At 33.2% G+C, this 23,419-nt stretch overlaps 3 protein-coding genes across 8 annotated transcripts in view; 2 read left to right on the top strand and 1 right to left on the bottom strand.

The window, feature by feature from the left end:
* Window positions 1-203: 203 nt before the first annotated feature.
* Window positions 204-3,842, top strand: LOC128201534 (uncharacterized). Its single transcript, XM_052898817.1, has 2 exons — window positions 204-1,174; window positions 1,696-3,842. Exon 2 carries the CDS (start codon window positions 1,701-1,703, stop codon window positions 3,570-3,572), a length of 1,872 nt encoding a protein of 623 aa, XP_052754777.1. The 5' UTR covers window positions 204-1,174; window positions 1,696-1,700; the 3' UTR covers window positions 3,573-3,842.
* A 670-nt stretch (window positions 3,843-4,512) lies between these two features.
* LOC113509795 (ubiquitin) overlaps window positions 4,513-23,419 on the top strand; it is a 43,950-nt gene continuing 25,043 nt past the window's right edge. The window contains exon 1 of the mRNA XM_052898820.1: window positions 4,513-4,714. The gene's annotated coding sequence lies outside the window, so the exon portion shown is untranslated. The remainder of the gene's footprint in view (window positions 4,715-23,419) is intronic.
* The window catches only part of LOC113509576 (E3 ubiquitin-protein ligase cblA-like), a 33,559-nt gene continuing 18,777 nt past the window's right edge, over window positions 8,638-23,419 (bottom strand). For all 6 annotated transcript variants that reach the window (XM_026892917.3, XM_026892919.3, XM_026892920.3 and 3 more), the window contains one exon: window positions 8,638-17,734. In XM_026892917.3, coding sequence (XP_026748718.1) covers window positions 16,985-17,734 — 750 coding nt within the window. In that variant the 3' untranslated portion in view covers window positions 8,638-16,984. The remainder of the gene's footprint in view (window positions 17,735-23,419) is intronic.

Below are 23,419 nucleotides of genomic sequence, written 5' to 3'. Positions count from 1 at the left end.
CGAAATACTCATTTCTTTTATCCTCTTCTCCATAAATTAAGCATTTAGAACAGTTTGTTTCTTCTTTCAGTAAATTTTCTTTTACTTTATACTCGTTTTTTTTCTTTGTTGCGACGACGCTGGGTAAATCATCTGGACACTGGGTCTCACTATCGCCAAATATATTTGGAGATCGGCTTCGGCTACGGCTTGGCAGACATTTTTTTCTTTCTACAATTTTAAATTAAATTTATTAGAATAAATGCTTCGAACACACGCGATCTAAGTACCTTTTGTGTTTATTATACCTTACCTACCTAGGTATAAAAAGAGTACTTACGTAGATTTTCTTTTATTAACTGTTTTATACGAAGATCTTGATCTCTCAAATTAGCATCCATTTTACTTCCAGTGATTATCAACTAAATTAATAATCCACAAAGTATTAAATAACGTTTTTATGAAATATTTAGCACAAAAACAATACCCTTTAAATATCGATCGTCAGTAACTGTGGCTGACTTACCTATATTCTAGCAAGCAGGACTGCCAGATGTGAAGGGGAAAACCCCAATAAATTGTTGCATGTGACTGATGATGTGAGCATGTTCGTTTCATAATAAAAATGTTGCCAGGTAACCAAAAAGTCGTATGTTTTTGTGCGAATTACGATCATAATCTTTACGATCGTACATTAAAAAATAGACAAATAATAGTATGAGTACGATTTAAATCGTATATCTGTCAACCCTGCTAGCAAGACAGCGACAAAATCACGTTGCACAACAATGTAGCCCAAGCTTATATCTTATGAAATATACGGAAGAGATACGGACTTAGAAAAAACAGAAATGTTGTTCTTTGTGGAAGTCATTGATGAAATTCTATGTATTTTAGCCCGCAAACTTTCTTCAAACAAAAACAGCGCCATCTAGTATCGAGTTCTGTAATTATCTCTTTGTTTATGGATTTGAAGTAAGACCGCCACGCATGCAATACATTATGACTGGGGATTCCCCTATTCGTCGACGCTGAATATGAGGCGACGACAATCACTGTCAAACGTGTTCACTATTACTCTGACTCTGGTAACGTGACTTCCTGGTAACGTGTTAGGTAGGAAAAGCAGTAAAAAAGTGCATATTAAGGGAGCAGATTTGAAATAATATTTATACTTAACAAGAAATAATTAAAGGTAAGTGGATTTTTGAATGATACAATTATATCATGATCACTTAACAATTTTAACTTAAAATTAGATGTATTACAAGCTTTTATTTAGCTTGCGTTATGTAAATAAAAGTATGTAGGTATGTTCGTATGTTGATGCAATTATCCTCAATCCTCAACCGACTGGGATAAAATTTTCCATACACGTTTATTTTGGATGATAGTGCATAGTTAGCTGAGAGTCGTCATTGGATAATAATGGTGGATAGCCTAAGATGTGTACTAGATATTTATTTTTAACATAATATGCGTAAGTACCTAATCGAATTAAAGAAGTTGCTGAGAAAAATACAGAACAATACGATAATAAACTAGCGTCTGCGTTTAATCCTCCGAGGAGATGTAATTTTACAAAGGTTTTTTGTATTTATTTTATTATTTTTTTAATAAATTTATTGTAAATAACAAGAAATAATCATTGTAAAAAAATAGGCACTCTATTGTTGAATTTTCGTCAGACCAACTAATCATCGTTCATTTTTTTAGGTTCAATGGGGAGACCTAAAGATTTACGCATATGGGAGCACTACCGTACTTTACCAAACAAGTCTGTTTCTTGCAAGCTTTGTAATAAGGTCTACAAATTCAGTAATGCTGCCAAAATGCTTCAACATCTTATCACTTGTCCAAAATCTCCAGAAACATTAAAAGACTCTATGAAACTTATAAAAGATAGCTCGTTCAAAACCAAAATGTCTGGACTGTCAGAGATAGAGACAAATGATTCTTTTATAAGCCCCTCGTCGTCTGCTAACACTACAATAAATGCTGAGTTTCAAGACACCGATGATCATATAAAAACAGAATTAGCGAGAGCTATATTTGTAACAGGGACGCCATTATCGATGGTGCAACATCCTTTATGGATACAATTTTTCGAAAAATTGCAACCAAAATTTAAAATACCTTCACGTAAAGCTTTAGCGACAAAATACTTAGATAAAATATATAGAGAAATGCGTTTTGAGTTAAATGAGGAACTAAATGCTTGTAGTTACTTACACCTTCAGTGCGATGGCTGGTCTAATTTAAGAAATGAAGGAATAATAAACTTTCTTATATCAAAACCTCAACCTGCATACGTTAAAAGTTTGAATACAGAAAGTAATCCTCACACTAGTGAATACCTTAGCCAAGAAGTTGAAAAAGTAATGAAAGTGTATGGAGCAAATAAGTTTCTTGTACTTATTGGCGATAACGCTAGAAATATACAAAAGGCATTCGAATTAACAAAACTCAAATATCCACATGTTGTTCCTCTCGGTTGCTGTGCACATATCCTTAACTTGTTGTGCCAAGATATTGTAAAGATACAAGAAGTAACTGTGTTTATTATGCAAGCCATAAATATAATAAAAACTGTTAAAAGGAGTCAACGATTAAGTTCCTTGTTGATAAAATCAAGGCAGGGTGAAGATTCTACACAAACACTAAAATTGCCTTGTGCTACAAGATGGGGAAGTCATGTTACTTCGTTAAAAAGTTTGAAAGCAAATAAGATAGCTTTGCAAATATTAACAGTTAGAGAAGATGTGGTAATTTCAAGAGATATTAAAGATTTAATTCTAAGTGATGATTTCTGGACGAAGACAGGGGAATGTATAAGTATTTTGGAACCAGTCACTGAAAGCATATTTTACTTAGAGAGCGACCAGAATCGTTTGCATCGCACATACATTACATTTAGAGATGTACAAGCTAAGATACGTTTTGCATTAAATGAGATTTCGACATTGAGCGAAGAAAGCAAACAGCAGATTCTAACATCAGTATCTTCAAGATGCAATATGGCAATGAGGCCAATACATTTTGCAGCATATATTCTAGACCCCAGGACTCTAGGAGTCGAACTTACTCAAGAGGAAGAACTTAAGGGTATGGAGTTTATCTACAATTTAAGCCAACACTTAAGTTTGTCAAATGTAATGGCAGATTTGGCGTGTTATAAAGCTAAAGAAAACTTTTGGGCCAGAGGATTTGTATGGAGCTCATTAGATAGCATTGAGCCCCTAATATGGTGGAAAGGTATTTGTGGTTCCACTGAGTTAAGCAAAGTAGCGATTCGTATTCTATCAGCTCCCTGTACTTCGGCAGCCACTGAGCGTTCCTTTAGTATCCAAGGCTACATACATAATAACAAAAGAAATCGACTTACAACTGAAAGAACTGAAAAAATTTCATTCATTTGTTATAACTGGAATCTTAAACATAAAGCTGAATGCGAGGACATTCAGTTTAATGAAGAAAATACCTTAGAAGCTTTCATTGAGCAAGTAAATGAACATAACAGTTTAGACGAAATAGAGCCTATCGAACCTATACAATTCATCGCTTGTAATAACTCTGAATCTGACAGTGATTGACTGTAGTTTTACATTTTACTTTCATCTCTTTCTTAATAAACTCAAAATCAAATTAAAAGTTTTTTATTCTGTAGGCTGCATAATAATATTGTCTATGTCCAGTATAGTGGACGTCTTGCGGCTGAGATGACGATGATGAAGTACAAAATCATAAACACCCAAAAATTTGGGTGTTTATGGGGTTTAAACCCAATAAACCCAAAACACCCGGTTTTTACCCACCAGACTTTAAACCCACCCAGGTGGATTGCCCATCTCTACTGACAACACCATAATCTCATATCACCGCTATCTCCGCCCCCGCCCCAATCCGCTAATCTACGTCTTTACTGGCAATACTAGCTGTGGTCCGCAGACAGTGCGAGGCGAGACGTGACGCAAATCGCCGTACACCATCTGAAGAAGACTTCTGGATGAAATGGTAACAATTGATGGAAACGACAAACTGTGAGCTCTTTAATTTTTTGTTATAAATGTATAAAAACATAGTAATCCTTTTGTTTTTTAAATTTGAATAAATGAAAGTTTCTTTCCACGTAGTTAATATTTAGTTATAATGGAATTTAGATTTTTTTTTGATGGGTGAAAATGGAATGGTAACCCCGCCTGCGCTAACGGGATACGCTGGCGGAGCACCAGTGAAGGGTGATCGATGAGAATGAAAACAGGCCAGTTAGCATATCATGATGAATTCATCAGGAATTAACCATGATAGTTTCCAGGGAGAACCGCGAGGAGGTCGACCTGGCTGGGTATATTGCTAGCAATGGGATTCTCAGTCTCCATTACTAACAATCCCTTTCCCCCCCTATGGAATTTAGATTAATAAAATTTTTAGAAACTTTCATGTAAGTAGGTATTTTTTTGAAATAAAGTTGGCAACACTACGTATTGCACAAGTGATTTACCATTTTACACCGACTCGTAACATTAAATGTATTTAAAACCGCGAAGCTAAAATTTTTGAAAAATTATTCTATACTTGGCACCCTTATTGCAATTCTAGTTTTATCATTGCCAAATAGTGTTTGTAACGCCATTGATATATGTTTAAAATCAGTTCGTAATACGTTATCAAATTTATCAGTAAAGTAGATATTGAATGAAAATCTCTTAAAAGCGTGCACAAATAAATAAACAAGGTAAGTTTTTAATTTTTATAATATATTATATATTTATAATAATAATTATTTATTTGCTTAAACACGGTAAAGTCAAAGATGTTACATTAGTGAAAGAACATACGTGCTTAGCTAACAAGGTGATAGCATGCAAAAATACATTTAAGATTAACAATTAATTTTTTTTTTTTTTTGTTTAAGAAAACTTTTACATTATAAAAACTATTTACATTCATATAATAGTGTGAATAAGAGGTTACTGCGTTCCATTTACGTTTGGTGATCAGGTGATATGACACCACCGTTCTTGATTAGTCATCCCGTTACACCAAGACTTTACAGAGTCTTAGACCTTGACATACATGATTATAGTATTTACGTACGGATATTTGATTGTTATTTTTTTTTTAATAATAAAATTAACATGTTCACGACTCTATCGCATCAAACATTACTTTTCTCACGTTATCTAACGTCATTTACCGGTACCCCGCCAACGTATGTCTACCTACCATTCAATATAGATACGTTCCTTAAAATATATTGCCACTGTCCTTAAAAAGCGCTGTAACTTTGCTTTTTTTATACACCTAGTAATAAAACCTACTAACTGACCCTATAGACAAAAGAAATGGGATTGTTAGTAGGAATGGGGTCTAACTGCCCCATTGCGGGGGGAAATGGATTGTTAGTAATGGGGTCTAATGAACCCATTGCTAACAATACACCCTATCAGGTCGCCCTCCACGCGGTTCCCCCTGGAAACCATCGTGAACAATTCTTGTTGAATTCGTCACGATGGGCTAACTGACCTGCTTCATCCTGACATATCATCCCTCACTGGTGCCCCGCCGGTGTATATCGATAGCGCGGGCGGGGTTACCATTCCATTATCACCCATTAAAAAAAAACTGCCCCATTGCTAGCAATATACACTATTAGATTGATCTCCTCGCGGTTCCCCATGGAAAATCGTGGTTGATTTATTAATTTATTATTATGAGCCAACTTACCTGCTTCATCTTCACCTAACATCCCCCACTGGGGGGAAGGGATTGTTAGTAATGAGGTCTAACAGCCCCATTACCGGGGGGAAAGGGATTGTTACTAATGGAGACTGAGAATCCCACTGCTAGCAATATACCCAACCAGGTCGACCTCCTCGCGGTTCTCCCTGGTAACTATCATGGTTAATTCCTGATGAATTCTTCATGACGGGCTAACTGGCCTGTTTTCATTCTCATCTATCACCCTTCACTGGTGCTCCGCTAGCGTATTCCGTTAGCGCAGGCGGGGTTACCGTACCATTTTCACCCATCAAAAAAAACAGCCCCATTACTAACAATATAGCCTATCAGGTCGACCTCCACGTGGTTCCCCCTGTAAACTATCGTGCTAAATTCCAGGTGTATTCATCACGATGCGCTGACCTGCCTTTTCATCTTCACCTATCATCCCTCACTGGTGCCCCGCTAGTGTATACCGATAGCGCGGGCGGGATTACCATTCCATTATCATCAATTAAAAAAAAATCCCTCACTAGGGAGAAGGGCTAGTTAGTAATGCGAATTACTAGACATCTGTCAGGTCGACATCCATGTGGCCTCCCTGGATGCCATCTTGATGAATTCCAGGTGTAATCATCACAATGGGCTAACTGACCTGTCTTTTTGGGGGGGAAAAGAATTGTTAGTAATGGGGTCTAACTGACCCATTGCTAGTAATACACCCCCCTATCAGGTCGACCTCCACTCGGTTCCCGCTGGAAAACATCGTGGTTAATTCTAGTAGAATTCGTCACGATGGGCTAACGGACCTGCTTTCATAGTCATCTATCATCCCTCTTTTTTTTTTACTATGGCTCCCCCTTTGGAGCACGCTTTTTCCCGGATATTAAGTTCCGGGTTATGCATCTATTATTTTTAATTATTTAGCTAGTTTCCTTAGTTTTCTTCCTTTCCCTCCATTCTTTCATTCCGTTATACTTCATTTCCTGTCAGTTCTATTTATTTCTTAGTGGAGTTCCTAATTCCTTTGTTCATAGGTTTTCCGGTAGTCGTTGGACCACAATCCTTTGGCGTTGATGTTTATACGTCACCCATCGCACCGTCTGTACATCAGTTTGTTTTTGGTTTTGTCATCATCCCTCACTGGTGCCCCGTCAGCATATACCGATAGGGCTGGCGAGGTTACCATCCCATTATCACCCTTTAAAAAAAATTCCCGCACTGGGGCGAAGGGATTGTTAGTACTGCGGACTAGCAGTAACCCTGTCAGATCGACTTCCACGTGCCCGCCTGGTTACCATCTTGATGAATTTCAGGTGTATTCATCACGATAGGCTAACTGACCTGACTTTTTAGAAGGGGAGGGGGAAGGTTTGGTAGTAATGTGGGCTACCAGCCCCATTGCTAGCAATATACCTTGTCAGGTCGACCTCCACGTGGTCGCTCCTGGAAACCATCAAGCTGAATTCCAGGTATATTCATCACGATGGGCTATCCGATTGTCTTTCATTCCATTATCATCTATAAAAATAAAAACACAAAGAAAAACGCGGACTGCCTTCAACATACTTGAGATCGTAGCTTTATCTATGAGATCGTTCCACACTAGATTTGTCTGTATGGGATCGCCACTAGACTTTTTTCCATAGGTAGCTATATCTTTGCGCTATATGACCAAATGCCATGCTTCAGCTCTCTAATACTCCAAGCAATTCCAGCTTTGTAGCCACTTTGGTTCTACCTGTCTATTTAGGATTTTATCAAGCAGCAAAACTCTACGATACTTACCAAAAGAAGCTAGAATTGAGGTAAGAAAGATCAAAAGCACTAAGGGCTGCCCTATTTGTTAACCTATTCTTTTCATTTTACAGTTTCTATAAATTGCTGTGCTATCATAGAATACCTATATTTACAATAATTTTAACTTAAGTCTATTAAAAATTTTATTCATATTAGTGCGTAGAATTTATTTTATGAAACTTAATGACAAACAAGCTGTCGGCCCACCTGATGGAAAGTGGTAACTGTCGGCTATAGACATGAGCAGTACCATGAGCATAACAGAATATAATGTTCCGCCCACGATAGCCCCCATCTGTTATCATTCCTGAGGACTCAGGTGTTATTCCTTTGTACCCTAAAATTTCATTGTCATATCCCACCCTTCAAACCGAAACAGAGCCATGCGAACACAACTGCTTCACCGTAGAAACACGAATGGGATAGAGGTGTCCAAGCAAACGACTTGTACTGTCGTCCTCTGGAAGATATCGTTTATATATATAGATATATATCCCTCTGGAATAAAGATTTCGCCTCAGAATCGATCCCTAAGGGCGAGGTAAGAGCACTGACAATAAAGTAAAAGTTACGGGTTCAAATCCCGACCACTTTGAAACTTATCTATCTATCAACAATTATCTATAATGTTTCCTTCTATTATTGTACGCATACTGCCCGCTGGTAATTAATACTCCTTTCCACTCAGGGTTTGCTGGATGAGAACTCTTACAGAGTTAAGCTCGCCTGTTGTACATCTTTATTTTATATACATGTTTGTAATTTTTTATGTACAATAAAGAATAAATAAATAAATTAATAATTATAAATTTTATACTCAATCTAAGCTCTTATATTTTTTATAGCAAAATTTAAGCTTGTGTCTCACAAAAAATTGCCTTTAGTCCTAACAAAAACCAAATATTTTAATCTAAAAAGTACTGAACCGATTTTGATAAAAAATTCTATGGGACTAGTCTGTAACTATATCCTTTTAGATAAAGATCTTAAAAAACAACGTCCCAAGTCTCATTCCAACTTTCCATAAGCTCGCTTGCAGTGACGATTTCATAGATAGTGTTGCTTGCTACTTGTCTAGGGAGACAGGACATCATAATAATAGCGGCAAGGGAATAAATTAATAAATAAAAAACAAAGTAGATAAAATTTATATTTAATTTAATTTTTTTTTTTTGCATTTCTTCTATCACAGCATTTTTTAATAACAACAAAAATTACACAAGTACCTAACTTAAAAATCTTCCCATTGATATACCATAGAGTAACCCTAATTGATAGACAATTGTGTTAAAAATGAATTATTACGCAGAGACACAGTCATACGGTTTCACTCAGTGCATCATCATGTACCCACTTACAACAAACATACAATCAGCACTCCAGTAATGACTATAATAAAAACACAAGTCTGTCTGTAAGTAAGAATGTCTGATTTCATCACTCTCTATAAAATAATAAATTATAAATGGGAAACTAGCACATTATTGAGCCTTGTTTCATTACGTAAAGGTAATAAAAGAATACAAAAAAATATTTTATATACCGATTTGTAATAACAATGTATCGTATCACAATCCAATTATGCGCATGTGCGGAAAATATAACAATGTATGCAAGATGCTTGATATTTTCCTACAATCCTTGCAATGTTACATTAAGGCTGCCAATTTGTTACTTTAAATTTATAGCCGTTATTCTTTTAATGTTTCTAATATCGAGTGTTATGCAGAGCAGTTATTGGAGTGCAAATTTGATGCTGTTTTATGTAATATTTATTTTACTATAATGTATTAATTTGTAATCTGTTGCCTTGCTATAAATAAATAAATAAATAAGCACAATATATCATATTTCATAGCAAAAATGTTTTAAGAGAATTTTAATCCACATAATAACAGGATCGATTTTAATACGCCATTACTTAATATTTTATATTGACAATTTCAGGTTTGTTTGAATCGAAGCATTTGGCGTTCCATTGTTTCTGCCTACCCTAATGGGAGACATGACAGATATGTATGTATATAATTTCAGGAAATAATTATGTTTTATGAATCACCATACACTAATCCCTAATTCATAAAAACGTTAAATCTCTCAAAATCATTTTAACTATTAAATTATTACCTGTCTCTTTCTTTTATGCTAAATTCCCAATTTGATAGAAAGTGACAAAACAGTGTGATAGTTAATTTATAATTATATATTCTGATTTAAATCAATTAGAAATTTAGTTTTTTTTTTTATTCTTGTATTGTACACAAACTAGCGATAAAACATATAAAATTAATTCATACTGGTTCTCGCAATAAAGAATCCGCTATGAAATCAAATTGAAATTTTAAAGATAGGTTTAAAAAAACGACGCTACAGAATCGAGCCTATTATCAACATAAATACACAATATATATATATATATATATATATATATATATATATATATAACATTTCACTCACAACTCAACGTGTACTTATAATTTTACTAAATCCATTATAAACGTTATTAATAGATCTGGGCACAGCTTTTCAAAAACCTCGCAACATATTCTCCCTTAGCATTCTTAAAACCAATCATACACCTCTACCTACACTTTATTTAACACAATTAAAATATCAATGTAGGTCAATTTTAAATAACATTAAGGTATAATTTTTTTTTTATATAATATATAATTTAGCAAGTATTTAAATATTTAATATATTTATAAATCATATAAGAAAACAATTTCTATTCTGCGGCAGGGTAATTAGGTGGGAAAGTGGAAAAATTAGTCTTAAATACTTAACGCCTAAATGTTCACAATCTAATTAAATTTATACACTTCGCATTTAATATTTAACTTTAAAATGTTTACTTTTATACAACTATACATTGTTTAATATAATATATAAACATACACATATACTTAGAAGGAACATAATAATCATATTTATTGATTCACAATTGGTACAAGGGAAAAAGTTTTTAATCAAAACAAAACAAAAAATAAGTGAGGTTAACAAAAGAGAACCGATTTTCATGGTTCATAAGAAATATAAATTAATGTGATCATTAGGTAAACCATGATGCTATGTCTCCGCTTGTGAAGCAGACGTCTTCCATCCACTCACATATGGTGTCTTTATATTATTTATGCATAGTAAATTTTTTTGATCACTTGGTTCCAGCTCGCAGTTGGAACTTCGAGACAATCCAAATAAACTATCATATTTTACCTGAACGATCGCATTAGTTCCCATCTCTTATAAACCATAAACAACGTGAGGCGAGAGTCTCTATTAAATAACCCCCAATGTTACCAACCACTTGATTTTAAATAAAACTATAAAGCAGCCTAGAAGGGTACATATTTTAATCACTATTATAAAGAAAACAGTAATTTTGCATTTGATAATATACCACTATAGAAATAGTTGGATATTTTTTTTATTCATTTACCTTCAATACACACAGTGTAAATGGCGGTCTTAACACTATATGTCGTTATCTTCTGTCTATGGTAGACAGTTATCACCGAAAATATAACGAACGGTGCAACGTTATTTAGGAATATTTATTTAAAAAATAATTATTAATTAGACTTCAATTATAAAAAATCATAATATATATTTTTTTAGTCATCAATATGTCTCTTGTGTTGCCAGTGGCAATTAATCATTTTATATTTACATCACGTTATTGTAGAGGGCGTTTAAATCGTATTTATTGCATAGCCATCAGCGTATTTACACTTTATTTAGTACGACTAATAATAACATATTTAATGAAAATACTAACTAATAATTCAATATATTAATCTGTTTTTTTTTTCTTGTCTCAGTTAACGTTATTTACAACTTACGAAATATTTTAGTTAATCTATATTCTGTTTGCGCTACAATTAAAAAAAAAATAGTATACCAATGGGAAGTTTCTATACTATAGTTTTTTTTTTTTTTTAATATATTTTGACGATATTATTTCACGCGGATGTTTGTTTTTTAAATTAAATTATTTGAGTTTTTATTATTACAAACAGTTGAATCACGATATATGAACATATTATTAACATATATTTTATAACATTTATTTTAACTAAATTATTAAAATAAAATTAAAGCTCCGCTATATATAAATATAATAGAGAAAACATTTTTTGTAATTCATTCCCCAGTGGAGAGTCGACTTTAAAGATACTTGTGAAGCAACGTCCAAAACGATACACGTCACTTGATAAATGTCGGTTGTATTGCAAGATAATATGAAAATTAAACGAAAAAAAAAATCACCTACATATACTGTGTATACTTTGACATTTTGGCAAATAGTTAAAATCTTTTTAATAATTATGCATACTACTATTTGTTTGACGGTGTCGCCCTCTGGTGTCTAGGCCGCCATCGTTATATGTTTGCTTTTCATTCTCATGTTTCCGCCGTAAAGTTTTTTTTATAGGTGATAATGAAATAGTAACCCCACCCGCGCTATCGGTATACACCGGCAGGGCATCAGTGAAGGATGAGAGACGAGGATGAAACAAGTCAGTTAGCCCATCGTGACGAATTCAACGAGAATTGTTCACGATGGTTTCCGGGGGGAAACACGCGGAGGTTGACCTGAAAGGCATTATTGCTAGCAATGGGGCTGTCAAACTCCATTGCTAACAATCCCTTCCCCCTTCTCCTGTCGTAAAGCTGTGCTTGTATCGCCGTGATTCGGTTTGTAAAGAATATGGCAGTTAAATTACAGAGTATGGAAACACCTTAGTCCTCGGGATTAGCAACACATGAGGGGTGCCATGGGCATCACAGTGTATTTTGCTATGTTCATAATGTTCGACAGCTACCACTTTCCATCAGGTGGGCCGTCAGCTTATTTGCCATTCCTTATTAAATGCAAACACACGATGGCAGGCCTCAGACATTGCTTGCTGGAATACACCGGTATGTTATGTCAACGTGCTCTTCGAAGAGACATTTTTAAATTACCCTCCTATAATTAATTTCTTTTTAATTAATGTAGGCTAATTTATTACATTAATTAATCCGGTTGTCCTTACTTTAAAATATAGACGATTATATATGTATTGTACATACGTAAATAAATATGTACATTGGCTTAAACTTTACTAAAGAAAAAAAAAAAACAAAACCATCCATCAGAATGAATTAGTTCTTGAGCCTATTACTATCTAATAAAAAAAAAAATCGTTTCGAAATTTAAAATAAAATAAATATCGAATTATCAACGTTATTAAGTGCGCCCTATTAGGAAAATATTTCAGAGACGACGAAATTGCTGACTCAATGATTAATTGGCTGTAATATATACTTATTTATTTATTTACACTTTATTGCACCATTTATAAAATAGTAAATACATTTAACTGTAATAAGAAATGATATAAAAGGTGGCTTTATCGCTAAACAATCTCTTCCAGACAACCTTTGGGTAGAGAACATTGAGAAAAGAAAGAAAAACAAAGGATAGGTGGCGTACTATTATATATAAACAAATATATACAAAGATATATGCATATATATATATATATATATATATATATATATATTGTAAGTTACATATAAAATAATGTATTTATAAATGTAAGCAAGGGTGGACTTATCTCTGACAGAGATCTCTTCCAGTCAACCCAATACAGTAAGAAAGCATTTCGTTAGCGGTAAGCTGAAGTATGTAATGTTCTAACTTATATAGAAAAACAAAAAAAAAAGCAAATAATTAACAATTATAAAATAAAATTATCTTTATATGTATTTAAATTAACTTTTATAACTAAATAACAACCCCTCATTAAAGGGATTATAGATTTTGTAAAGAATAACAGTAAACTTAATCTAAAACATTACGATTTACTGGCTAATATTTCTTAGTATTCTTAGCAACGCCCTTGCTAGCAATACACCCTCTATCAGGTCGACCTCCACGCGGTTCCCCCTAAAAACTATCGTGGTTAATTCTTGTGGATTTGTCACGATGGGCTAACTGAGCTGCTTTCATCCTCACCTATCATCCTACCACTGGTGAAATTATGTAAACTATATATACATGTAAATTAATAGATACAGAATAATATAGTAGTGAGATTATATTATAATAAATACCAATAAAATATATTGGGCATAATGCGGTCAATTCTGAGACGCAACTTCTCTAAATCCATCTCAAAAATTAATATTCCAACTTGATATTATAGCAAAATATTTATTTTAAGGACCTATACGAACTAAATTTCTAATAAATTTAAGTCAAATTTATCATTAGTTTTTGGTGGTCCATAAAATAGTAATATTACAAAATTAACAAATTAAAATATTAGGTTACGATAAGTTCAGCGAAATGGCATCTAAGAATCGACTCAATTTTCTTAATATTAATTTTTAATTAAAAAAAAAAAAAACTTATTATATATATATATATATATATATTTTTTTTTTTTTTTTTTTTTTTTTTAATTGAATTACAATGAAATGATGCCCCCGTGAGAGGACAAAACATAATACTAAAGAGCTAATTTTAAGTAGATAAGCCCGACAGTGTCCTATTACTAGAGTTACTAAAACTAAACTAAAATCTAACGTATACATACAATTACAAAGAAATAGTAATTATATGGAAAAAAAAATTACAAACTATTTAAGTAGATCGACTGACCATACCCTCCGTTTGAGGGGTAAATATTAACAATTAAATCTAAAAGCTATTACTATTTTAAAATAACCCAGTAGAGTAGAGATTTCATGTTAACGGCTATGTCAGCTGTGTACAGTAAAAGTTCTTTATTCACGGGGTATACGTTCCGTGAATATGCCGCAAATATAGAAACCGTGAATATAGAAAACCGAACCACTTATACAGCGGCGATAGCATTAGATAATATACTTTAAGCATAGTTATAATAAGGTGTATTTTACTTTTATTAGTCTATTCGCTGACGTGTTTACAAAGGATAATTTAATACTTTTTATTAATAAGCAACGATATAAAATCCGCGAATATAGAAATCTTTAGCCGCGAATATAGGAATTGGGTGTCAGTTACAGTTAGTTGTTACTGTATGTACTAATATTAGTATTATACATAGATACATATATATTATATATACCATAAAATGTCAGATAAAAGCACCCCATGATTAAACTCACTAAAATATATAATAAACGCATGTAATTTCTTTGAATTTTTATAAATTTTTTATTCTTTAAATTTTCAATTTATAGCTGCATCATATTTTTGTTTCACCAAAGGTTGATTGGGAGAGAATGCTATATAGTATTAAGTCCGTCTCTTGAACCAATCTTTTTTTGTAATGTGGTCAATAAAGAAATAAATAAATGAATAAATAAATATAGTAATACTTTCACATTTATAATAACAGTTCCATGAGGTAAATAAGTAAGTATGAAACCTAAATATCGTCCCAATGTGCGGATCCAACGCATGTTTTTTTTTATATAACTTAGAATGGCAAACAAGCTGACGGCCCACCTGATGGAAAGTAGTAACCGTCGCCTATAGACATGAGCAGTACCATGGACATAACAGAGTATACTGTTTCGCCCATGATACACCCCCCCCCCATGCGTTGCCATTCCTGAGGACTCAGGTGTTATTCCTCTGTACCCTGTAAATTGACGCCATATCCCACCCTTCAAACCGATACACAGCCATGCAAACACAACTGCTTCACGGTTGAAACACGAATAGGACAGAGGTACCCAAGCAAACGACTTTTGTACAAAGTCTCCCTCTGGTGATATGAGAAACGACATTAAAAAATTTGGCATAGCGAACAAGAGCAAATTTCATTGAGCCAGTAATTCCGTAGGTTAATATTGCTTAATAAAAAAAAAAAAAAAAACACAAAAAAGAAACTTATTCTATGACACAGTATAGTAGTGATAATTGAAAACTCAGTGGTTTAGAGCTAGTGCTATTTGTAAAGTTCCTTGTGAAGTAAACCTTCTGTACATAAATACCTATTGTATGTACTTCTCTCTCATTTTCTCCTTTAACCAAAGGTTGCCTGTAAGAGATTGCTCTAACGATAAAAACGCCTTTTGTACCTTTATATGTATTATAGTATATTTTAGTCTGTACTTCAAAATTGAAGTCTATTTTGTGCAACAAATACTTAAGTATATCCTATTTTCTTTAGTTTTTTATACTTAGACAACAAAAACTAAAACTCAAGAAAATTAGACAAGACATTCTAGATGGCGCTAGAATCGAGATTTGTGACTTTAATTGATTATTATTTATTATTATTTCTATTATTTTGTAATTAAAGATAATTTAAAGAAAAACTTGTAAATCGTATTCCAACTTGTAGTATTCTAATCTGTTAAATAAAAACAATAGTGCTGGGTTACGTACTAAACAAATTTTGAGAAGGCACACTTACCCAGCCTCTCTTAATTTTAAATTTAACTTTAACTTTACTTAATTTTAAATTGTCTAACGTTTTATAGCATACATTTATTATTTTCAATAACTCAAAAAAATATTATAGACTAGAAAATTAAGACATAGCGTAAAAGAAAGAAAAAAGTAAATATAAACATTCCTTTTATTGGACTATTTGTTTATCCATACGATGTTAGTGAATTATCTGCAACTGTATAGTCAAATTTTTAAAACGATAAGACATTCATTACAATGTTATGCAAAATTTAAACTTTTAACCGTTCTTGGAAACTGAGCATTTTCACTTTCCGTAATTATATACGTAGAGGCGTTATTTGATGAAACAAAACATGAATCGTTGGACGCACGAACTAATTTATATACTAATACTCATATGCCCGACATAGAGTGGGCAACCCCTTACAGACAGACCAATAGTGGACAGTGAACGGATATAATAACGTGATATGATGATAATAATGAGAAATCAAAATAGGACGATCCAAACCTAGATAATAAAGGACAAATTAAATACACATACAGCATGAAACGAAAATCATAAATATTCTTTTAGCAACAAATAAATACGACGCATACAAGTATCAAGTTAGCTGATTTCTGTATCATCCTGTATAATTAATATAGTTATACACTATATTAATTATACGTAGCGACGTACGTACATAAGGTATTTAACAATCCTATGAATAATACCACAAAACCACAAGTCAAAATATGAAAACAATTTTAGGTCCATCCCATACATACGGGTAGATCATGCGATCGCGAGATTTGTATGGAAGTTCGAGTCATTTTCATTTGTTGAGCCATATTTTTTGAAGTATCCGTTTTAAGTTTTTTTTTTCTTGATACCTTTTAAACCTTTCTTGTTCGCCAAGGTTTGTTTTTGTAATATTCAATCAACAATAATCGATATTTAAAGAAAAAATATAGATCCAAAAATGATTGGATTAGTATGGAAGATCTGTATAAACGTCGTCGTACTGTTTATAAATGGTTTAAGGATTTGAATTTAAGAAATACCTACCTATAAGAAATTCAACGATCCTAATTGTAAATTTACATGACCACCGCTCTGAGTACGTTACTCACTTTGGAATTGCACACGGGACAACGTTTGGACGTGCTCCACACTTTGACGGCGCATTTATAACAACAGCAAATGTGTGCGAGCCTGCCGTGGGCGAACACACCCGACTTTGGACGAACATAGCATATGATACACAAGTCTTTTGACTCGTCCTCTTTAGACGCGGACGCGGCGTGAACCGACACGGACGGTTCGCTTATCGACTTAATTATGGGTTGCACCGTATCTTTGTCGTTCGCGGATTTAAACTGTTTACCCGAGCTCTCGGTGCTCGAATGATCGTTGTCGTCTGTTAAACTAAGCGTCTTAGTTCCGCTATCAGAGCCGGAATGATTATTCTCATCCGTGGAGCGATGCTTTTTAGCCGAACTTCCCGTACGTGGGAGATCGTGGTCATTTTTGGAGCGACGTTTTTTAACTGTGCTCTCCAAATCTGACGGACAGTTTTCATCAGTGTGCCTACGCTTTTTAGAGGAACTCCCGGAGCCGCCGCTGCGTTCGGAAGAAGTACGCCGCTTGCGAGCCCTCCGCCCGTTCGATCCCCATTTGAGCTCTACGCCCGACCCCAAACCCAACTTACTACTGCCCACCTGTGATTTCTGGCTGTTTAGAGACTCGAACCCGGAATCTTGTGACGAAGACCGCGGTATCGTGTCACTATTTTCGGGCGCTTTCCTTTTCCTTGCCTTCGGTCTCGGTGGGAAGAACGTTTTCTTTGCCTAAAATTGAATAGCATACATTTTAAATGTAATGTAAAACTTATACATACATAAATAGGATTACACAATAACACGGAAAATATAATGTACAAAGAAGGATATTATAAGTTAGGAAGGATTTTGCATAAAAAATAATAATGTACTAAAAAGCTGCGTTCCAACCAATCATTATGCACCCATTTTTGTACAATTTTTATGGGTATTCACTTATTAATAGATATCCTAAAATGTACCTTCTAAATTAAAAAATATTTGTAAGAAAAATTTTATGCAGTTTTTTTTTCAAGCGAATTTAAAGAAAGGAGTAGTATCTCAACTCGAATGTTTTTGTTACCTCCTAAATTTTATTTAAAGGATATAATTTCAGATTAATTCAGTAGTTTAGTTTTTAAATCCCAAATAAATAACTAGTTTTGCCATTACTGAAGTCGATTTCTTTTTATGAAATAAAATCTACATGTTAGTACGACTACTCTACTAGCAAAATTCGTTTAGTTTGTAATTTCGTTATTTATGTAATTGTTAATTTGTTTAATTATGGAGAGAAACAACAAGTTCAGTGAATTTATTGTCAATTTGTATTATCATTGATTGATTAATTGTCAAATCGTATTATCATGGAGAGAAGCAAGAAGTTCAGTGAATTTATTGTCAATTTGTATTATCATGGAAAGAAGCAAGAAGTTCAGTGAAGTTATTGTCAATTTGTATTATCATGGAGAGAAGCAAGAAGTTCAGTGAATTTATTGTCAATTTGTATTATCATGGAAAGAAGCAAGAAGTTCAGTGAAGTTATTGTCAATTTGTATTATCATGGAGAGAAGCAAGAAGTTCAGTGAATTTATTGTCAATTTGTATTATCATGGAGAGAAGCAAGAAGTTCAGTGAATTTATTGTCAATTTGTATTATCATGGAAAGAAGCAAGAAGTTCAGTGAATTTATTGTCAATTTGTATTATCATGGAGAGAAGCAAGAAGTTCAGTGAATTTATTGTCAATTTGTATTATCATGGAAAGAAGCAAGAAGTTCAGTGAATTTATTGTCAATTTGTATTATCATGGAGAGAAGCAAGAAGTTCAGTGAATTTATTGTCAATTTGTATTATCATGGAAAGAAGCAAGAAGTTCAGTGAAGTTATTGTCAATTTGTATTATCATGGAGAGAAGCAAAAGATTCAATGAATTAGTTGTCAATATGTTTTATCGTGGAGAGGAGCAAACAGTTCAACTAATTAGTTGTCAATTTGTTTTATCGTGGAGAGAAGCAAATAGTTCAATGAATTATTTGTCAACTTGTTTTATCATGGATAGAAGCAAAAGTCCAATGAATAAGTTGTCAGTTTGTTTTATCGTGGAGAGAAGCAAAAGTCCACTGAATAAGTTGTCAGTTTGTTTTATCGTGGGGAGAAGTAAAAAGTTTAGCAGATTACTTGTAACTTTTGTTATACCAAGGAGAGAAGCAAATAGTCCAATGAATTTGTTTTCATTTTGTTCTATAATGAAAATTCTGAGTAATTCAGTAAAATAGTTTATATATATATATATATATATATATATATATATATATATATATATATATATATATATATATATATATATATATATATATATATATATATATATATATATATATATATATATATTCTATTTTAGATGTGCGAGTGATTCAGTGAATTAGTTCTCAATTTGTTCTGTCCAAAATCTTCGCTACGTCACGGAGATAACGCAATTCTCATACCTGTGAGATATTTTGTTTTGGGGGAGTGTTGATATATAAATAAACAGATAACGTTTAATTATTGAAAAGTATATATTTTTGTACGGGCACGTGCTTCAATATATAAACACTGTAAATACTAGGATATAATTATTTAAAATCAATTCAATCTGCGAACAGAGAGTATAAAATTGCAATTAATTGTAACATTATAAAATGGAAGTCCAATTGAAATCACAATAAGAAAATCCAAATAAATGGATGTATAATTATATTAAAATAGTATTATTTATTGATACATATTGACAGATCTTTATGACGTTATGATCGATAGAAAATTAACAGCATGTACAAACAATTTTATTACTCTCATTTTCCTTAAGCGGATTAAATTAGATTTTATTACAAATAATTAAAAATTACGTCGTTTAAAAATATTTGTATGATTTCTTTTGAAATTTAAATGTTTTGAAAATTTATTATTCTGAGATATAAATATTTTGAGTCTTATTATGTTATTTAGAGCCTTGGATATTTAAAGATTTAACAATTCTTATAATAAAACGGCACCTTGTTAATATACCCAAATTTCACTTACTGGCAGTAAATCTTGAAATATATATCGCACTGATCTTGTTAGCATGTAGCAATTTTGATAATTCTATCATATTCTTTGATTCACATATTTCTTGCATTGAGTACAATATCGCTTTATGTTTGTTTTTATAATCAAGAAGTATTCAAAATACAATGGAATAAAGCGGTAATTCTTCAAAGGAATGTTGTACCAACTTCTGTGTCTATATTCCAGTTTTTTTTTAATTAAAGCAAAGTACGATTTCTGGGCTCCACTGAAATTATAAGTCAAACGCCATTCTCTTTTCCTTATTCATATAGTTGGCTGGTATTTTATCATCGTTCCTGTCTTATTTTAGAGTTTGTTATATATTGTTTTTCAGCGAACACTTGTCCTCATACTATTTATAAATAGTATTTCTATTAATTTATGGCTTTACTCACACATTCATATTGTCAGCTTCTCGAATAATATGGGCTCACTATGGTTATTATTATATTACCATGATAATCCTCCATAACAACACAATTGAGCAAGGTCCCTGTATTTATATACCGCATCTTAACAACTACTATTTACTAAAATATTATGTATAATATTTGATAAAATATATTCATATAAATATACCTGTATTACCCGGTTGGGTATGTGTGGCATATATTTTTTTTGTTGGATGAAAATGGTATAGTAACCCCGCCTGCGCTAACGGGATACGCTGGCGGAGCACCAGTGAAGGGTGATAGATGAGAATGAAAACAGGCCAGTTAGCCCATCATGATGAATTCATCAGGAATTAACCACGATAGTTTCCAGGGTGAACCGAGTGGAGGTCGACCTGGTTAGGTATATTGCTAGCAATGACGGGATTTTTAGTCTCTATTACTAACAATCCCTTTCCCCCCTGTGGCATATATTCATAAGTACCTATCAAATGGCTCTGATGATTCTTTTATAAAGAGATTATAATGTTAATAAGTATATATAACTTCACGAATCATCCATTATGGCGACCCATATGACTGGTACTAAAGTTATCAGTCGTTTACATTTGCTATATTTACAATTGTAACTATCAGCTATCATATTGTTTATTAAATCAAATACAACATATATTAAGGAAATACTCATGTTGTAACTTGTAGAATGTAAATTATTATATGATAAACAAACAGAAGCACATGTCATAGGAACATATGGCTATCTCTTTCAGACCCAAGATTTTTTTTCTTTCAGATTAAATATATTTTCGTGTTTTGGAGCCAGGCCATCTTGCCGGCACGCACGAGACTACTGCACCAGCTAACCGCTAAAACGATTTCTTATTGACTGGTTTAGAATCTCACTATCATGTTATCTCAGCTTCGTGCGTAAAAATGAATTACGCGCGGTTTTAGAATTTTTTAAAGTTACAACTCACGCCCGTATCGCTCAGGTCTAAAAGGGATATACAATGATTAATGTGCGCAATATTTAACAACTTTTTGTATCTCTATAATACAAAATTTAGTCACTGCACCTCGTAGTTTTTTTAATGGATGATGATGGAATTATTACCCCATCTGTGCTAACCGTATGCGCTAGCGGGGCACCAGTGAAGGATGAAGATGAGAATGGAAAGGCAGATCGTTTACCCCATCGTGATGAACACATTTGGCATTCAGCACGATAGTTTCCAGGTGGAGATCGACCTGACCAGGGCATATTGCTAGCAATGGGACTGGTAATCCGCATTACTAACAATCCCTTACCCCTGCGCCCCGTAGCAACCTTCACGTTTGCTGCAATCACTCTGGCCAGCATCAGCAGTGTCACATTTCACGGCTCCACAGTTCGATTCACGTTGCTCTTAATCATTCTCGTTTCCCGTAATCACATCTCACGTCACTAATCACTGTCCGTGAACCACTGTCACACCCTGGTACACTTAACACAAACACTGGCAAAATAATACGATGATCAGGCCCAGTTGTCCCAATCGCCTTTCAGCCTGTTGATTCGGCCATATTTGAAGCGTTACTGACTGCATCCTACCACAGCGGGTCTCGGGTCTGTCACAAAGGTCAGGTAATGCAGCTGAGCTCCAGCTGTGAAGAACAAAGGAAACTTCCAGCAAAAATTTATGCAATTAGTGTGTATATATGTATATATATATATATATATATATATAAGCAATTATTTTCACGGAATAAAATAGCAACGTGCAGACTATTTTAGCAACACTTTTTTGCTTTTAGTCTTTACACCTCTGACTAAACCATTAAGGATTGTAGTCGTGTGTATATTTTTTTTTATTAAATTTTTAGTTACCACACATATTGCCACCACCATCGTTACGCATGATAGGAAATATTAGTTAATTTCGAATTTAGAATTAAATGAATAAATATTCATTCATTCATTAGTTTTTTTTTTATTTAATTAACATGCATAAATACATTAAAACAACTAGATTTTTTTAGTAGTAAATATTCCTTCACATTAAACAATTCTGTTTTATGTGGAGTCTGTTTTTAGTGTTATAGTTACGTTTTACTAATTTGTGTTATAAATATTTCGTATCGCAGTGCAGTGTTCTCTATAGTTATTCCAGTCTCATGTTGTTACCTTTGTGACGTTAGTGTCATCATGTTGAGTAGTGTTGTTGTTGTCCCCGTCACATTTTGTTGTATCTGTGACATTCAACGCCTACATATTAAATACTGTGTTTCTGTTGTTTCAGAGTCTGTTTGTTCATGATATATTAGTGACGTGAATTCTTTCATGTTGACAGTAGTATTTCATTTTGTTGTTTCAGTCACATTTTGTTGTATCTGTGACATTCAACTCCTACATATTAAATACAGTGTTTCTGTTGTTTCAGAGTCAGTTTGTTCATTATATACTAGTGACGTGAATTCTTTCATGTTGACAGTAGTATTTCTTTTTGTTGTTTCGGTCACATTTTGTTGTATCTGTGACATTAAACTCCTACATACTAAATCCAGTGTTATTTATTTACCGAGTCATTTTGTTGATTTAGTGATTGAAGTTTCTATATGTTCTCTACAATACTGTGAGTGAGTTGTAATGTTTTAAATAACAGTATCATCCTTTCTTCAGATATCTACATGTTTTATAGTCTGTATTGGTCGTATGTGTATCTGTTACAGTTTCATTAACAAATGTCAGCATTTCGAAGTTACTATTGTTCAATAAATCAGTTGGGCTCTTCATTTAGATATAATGTTCGAGAAATTTCAACGCTTCTATTAATTTCTTCACTCGTGGAACCGCACGTGTAGATTAAACCGTTATTAAAAACACATCAATACTTGGAAAACGAAAACAGCAAATGGGCTTAATGTTCGCATACCACAGTCTGTGGATGCATTTAAATAAATTGTAATACCTT

Source organism: Galleria mellonella, unplaced genomic scaffold (assembly GCF_026898425.1).
Source record: "Galleria mellonella isolate WM207_F2 unplaced genomic scaffold, CSIRO_AGI_GalMel_v1 utg54, whole genome shotgun sequence".
Taxonomy (NCBI): Eukaryota; Metazoa; Arthropoda; class Insecta; order Lepidoptera; family Pyralidae; genus Galleria; species Galleria mellonella.
This window is presented reverse-complemented; position numbering and strand designations above follow the sequence as displayed.

Coding starts and splice junctions, on each gene's coding strand:
- LOC128201534 (XM_052898817.1), top strand. CDS start 1,701: ATGGGGAGACCTAAAGATTTACGCATATGGGAGCACTACCGTACTTTA.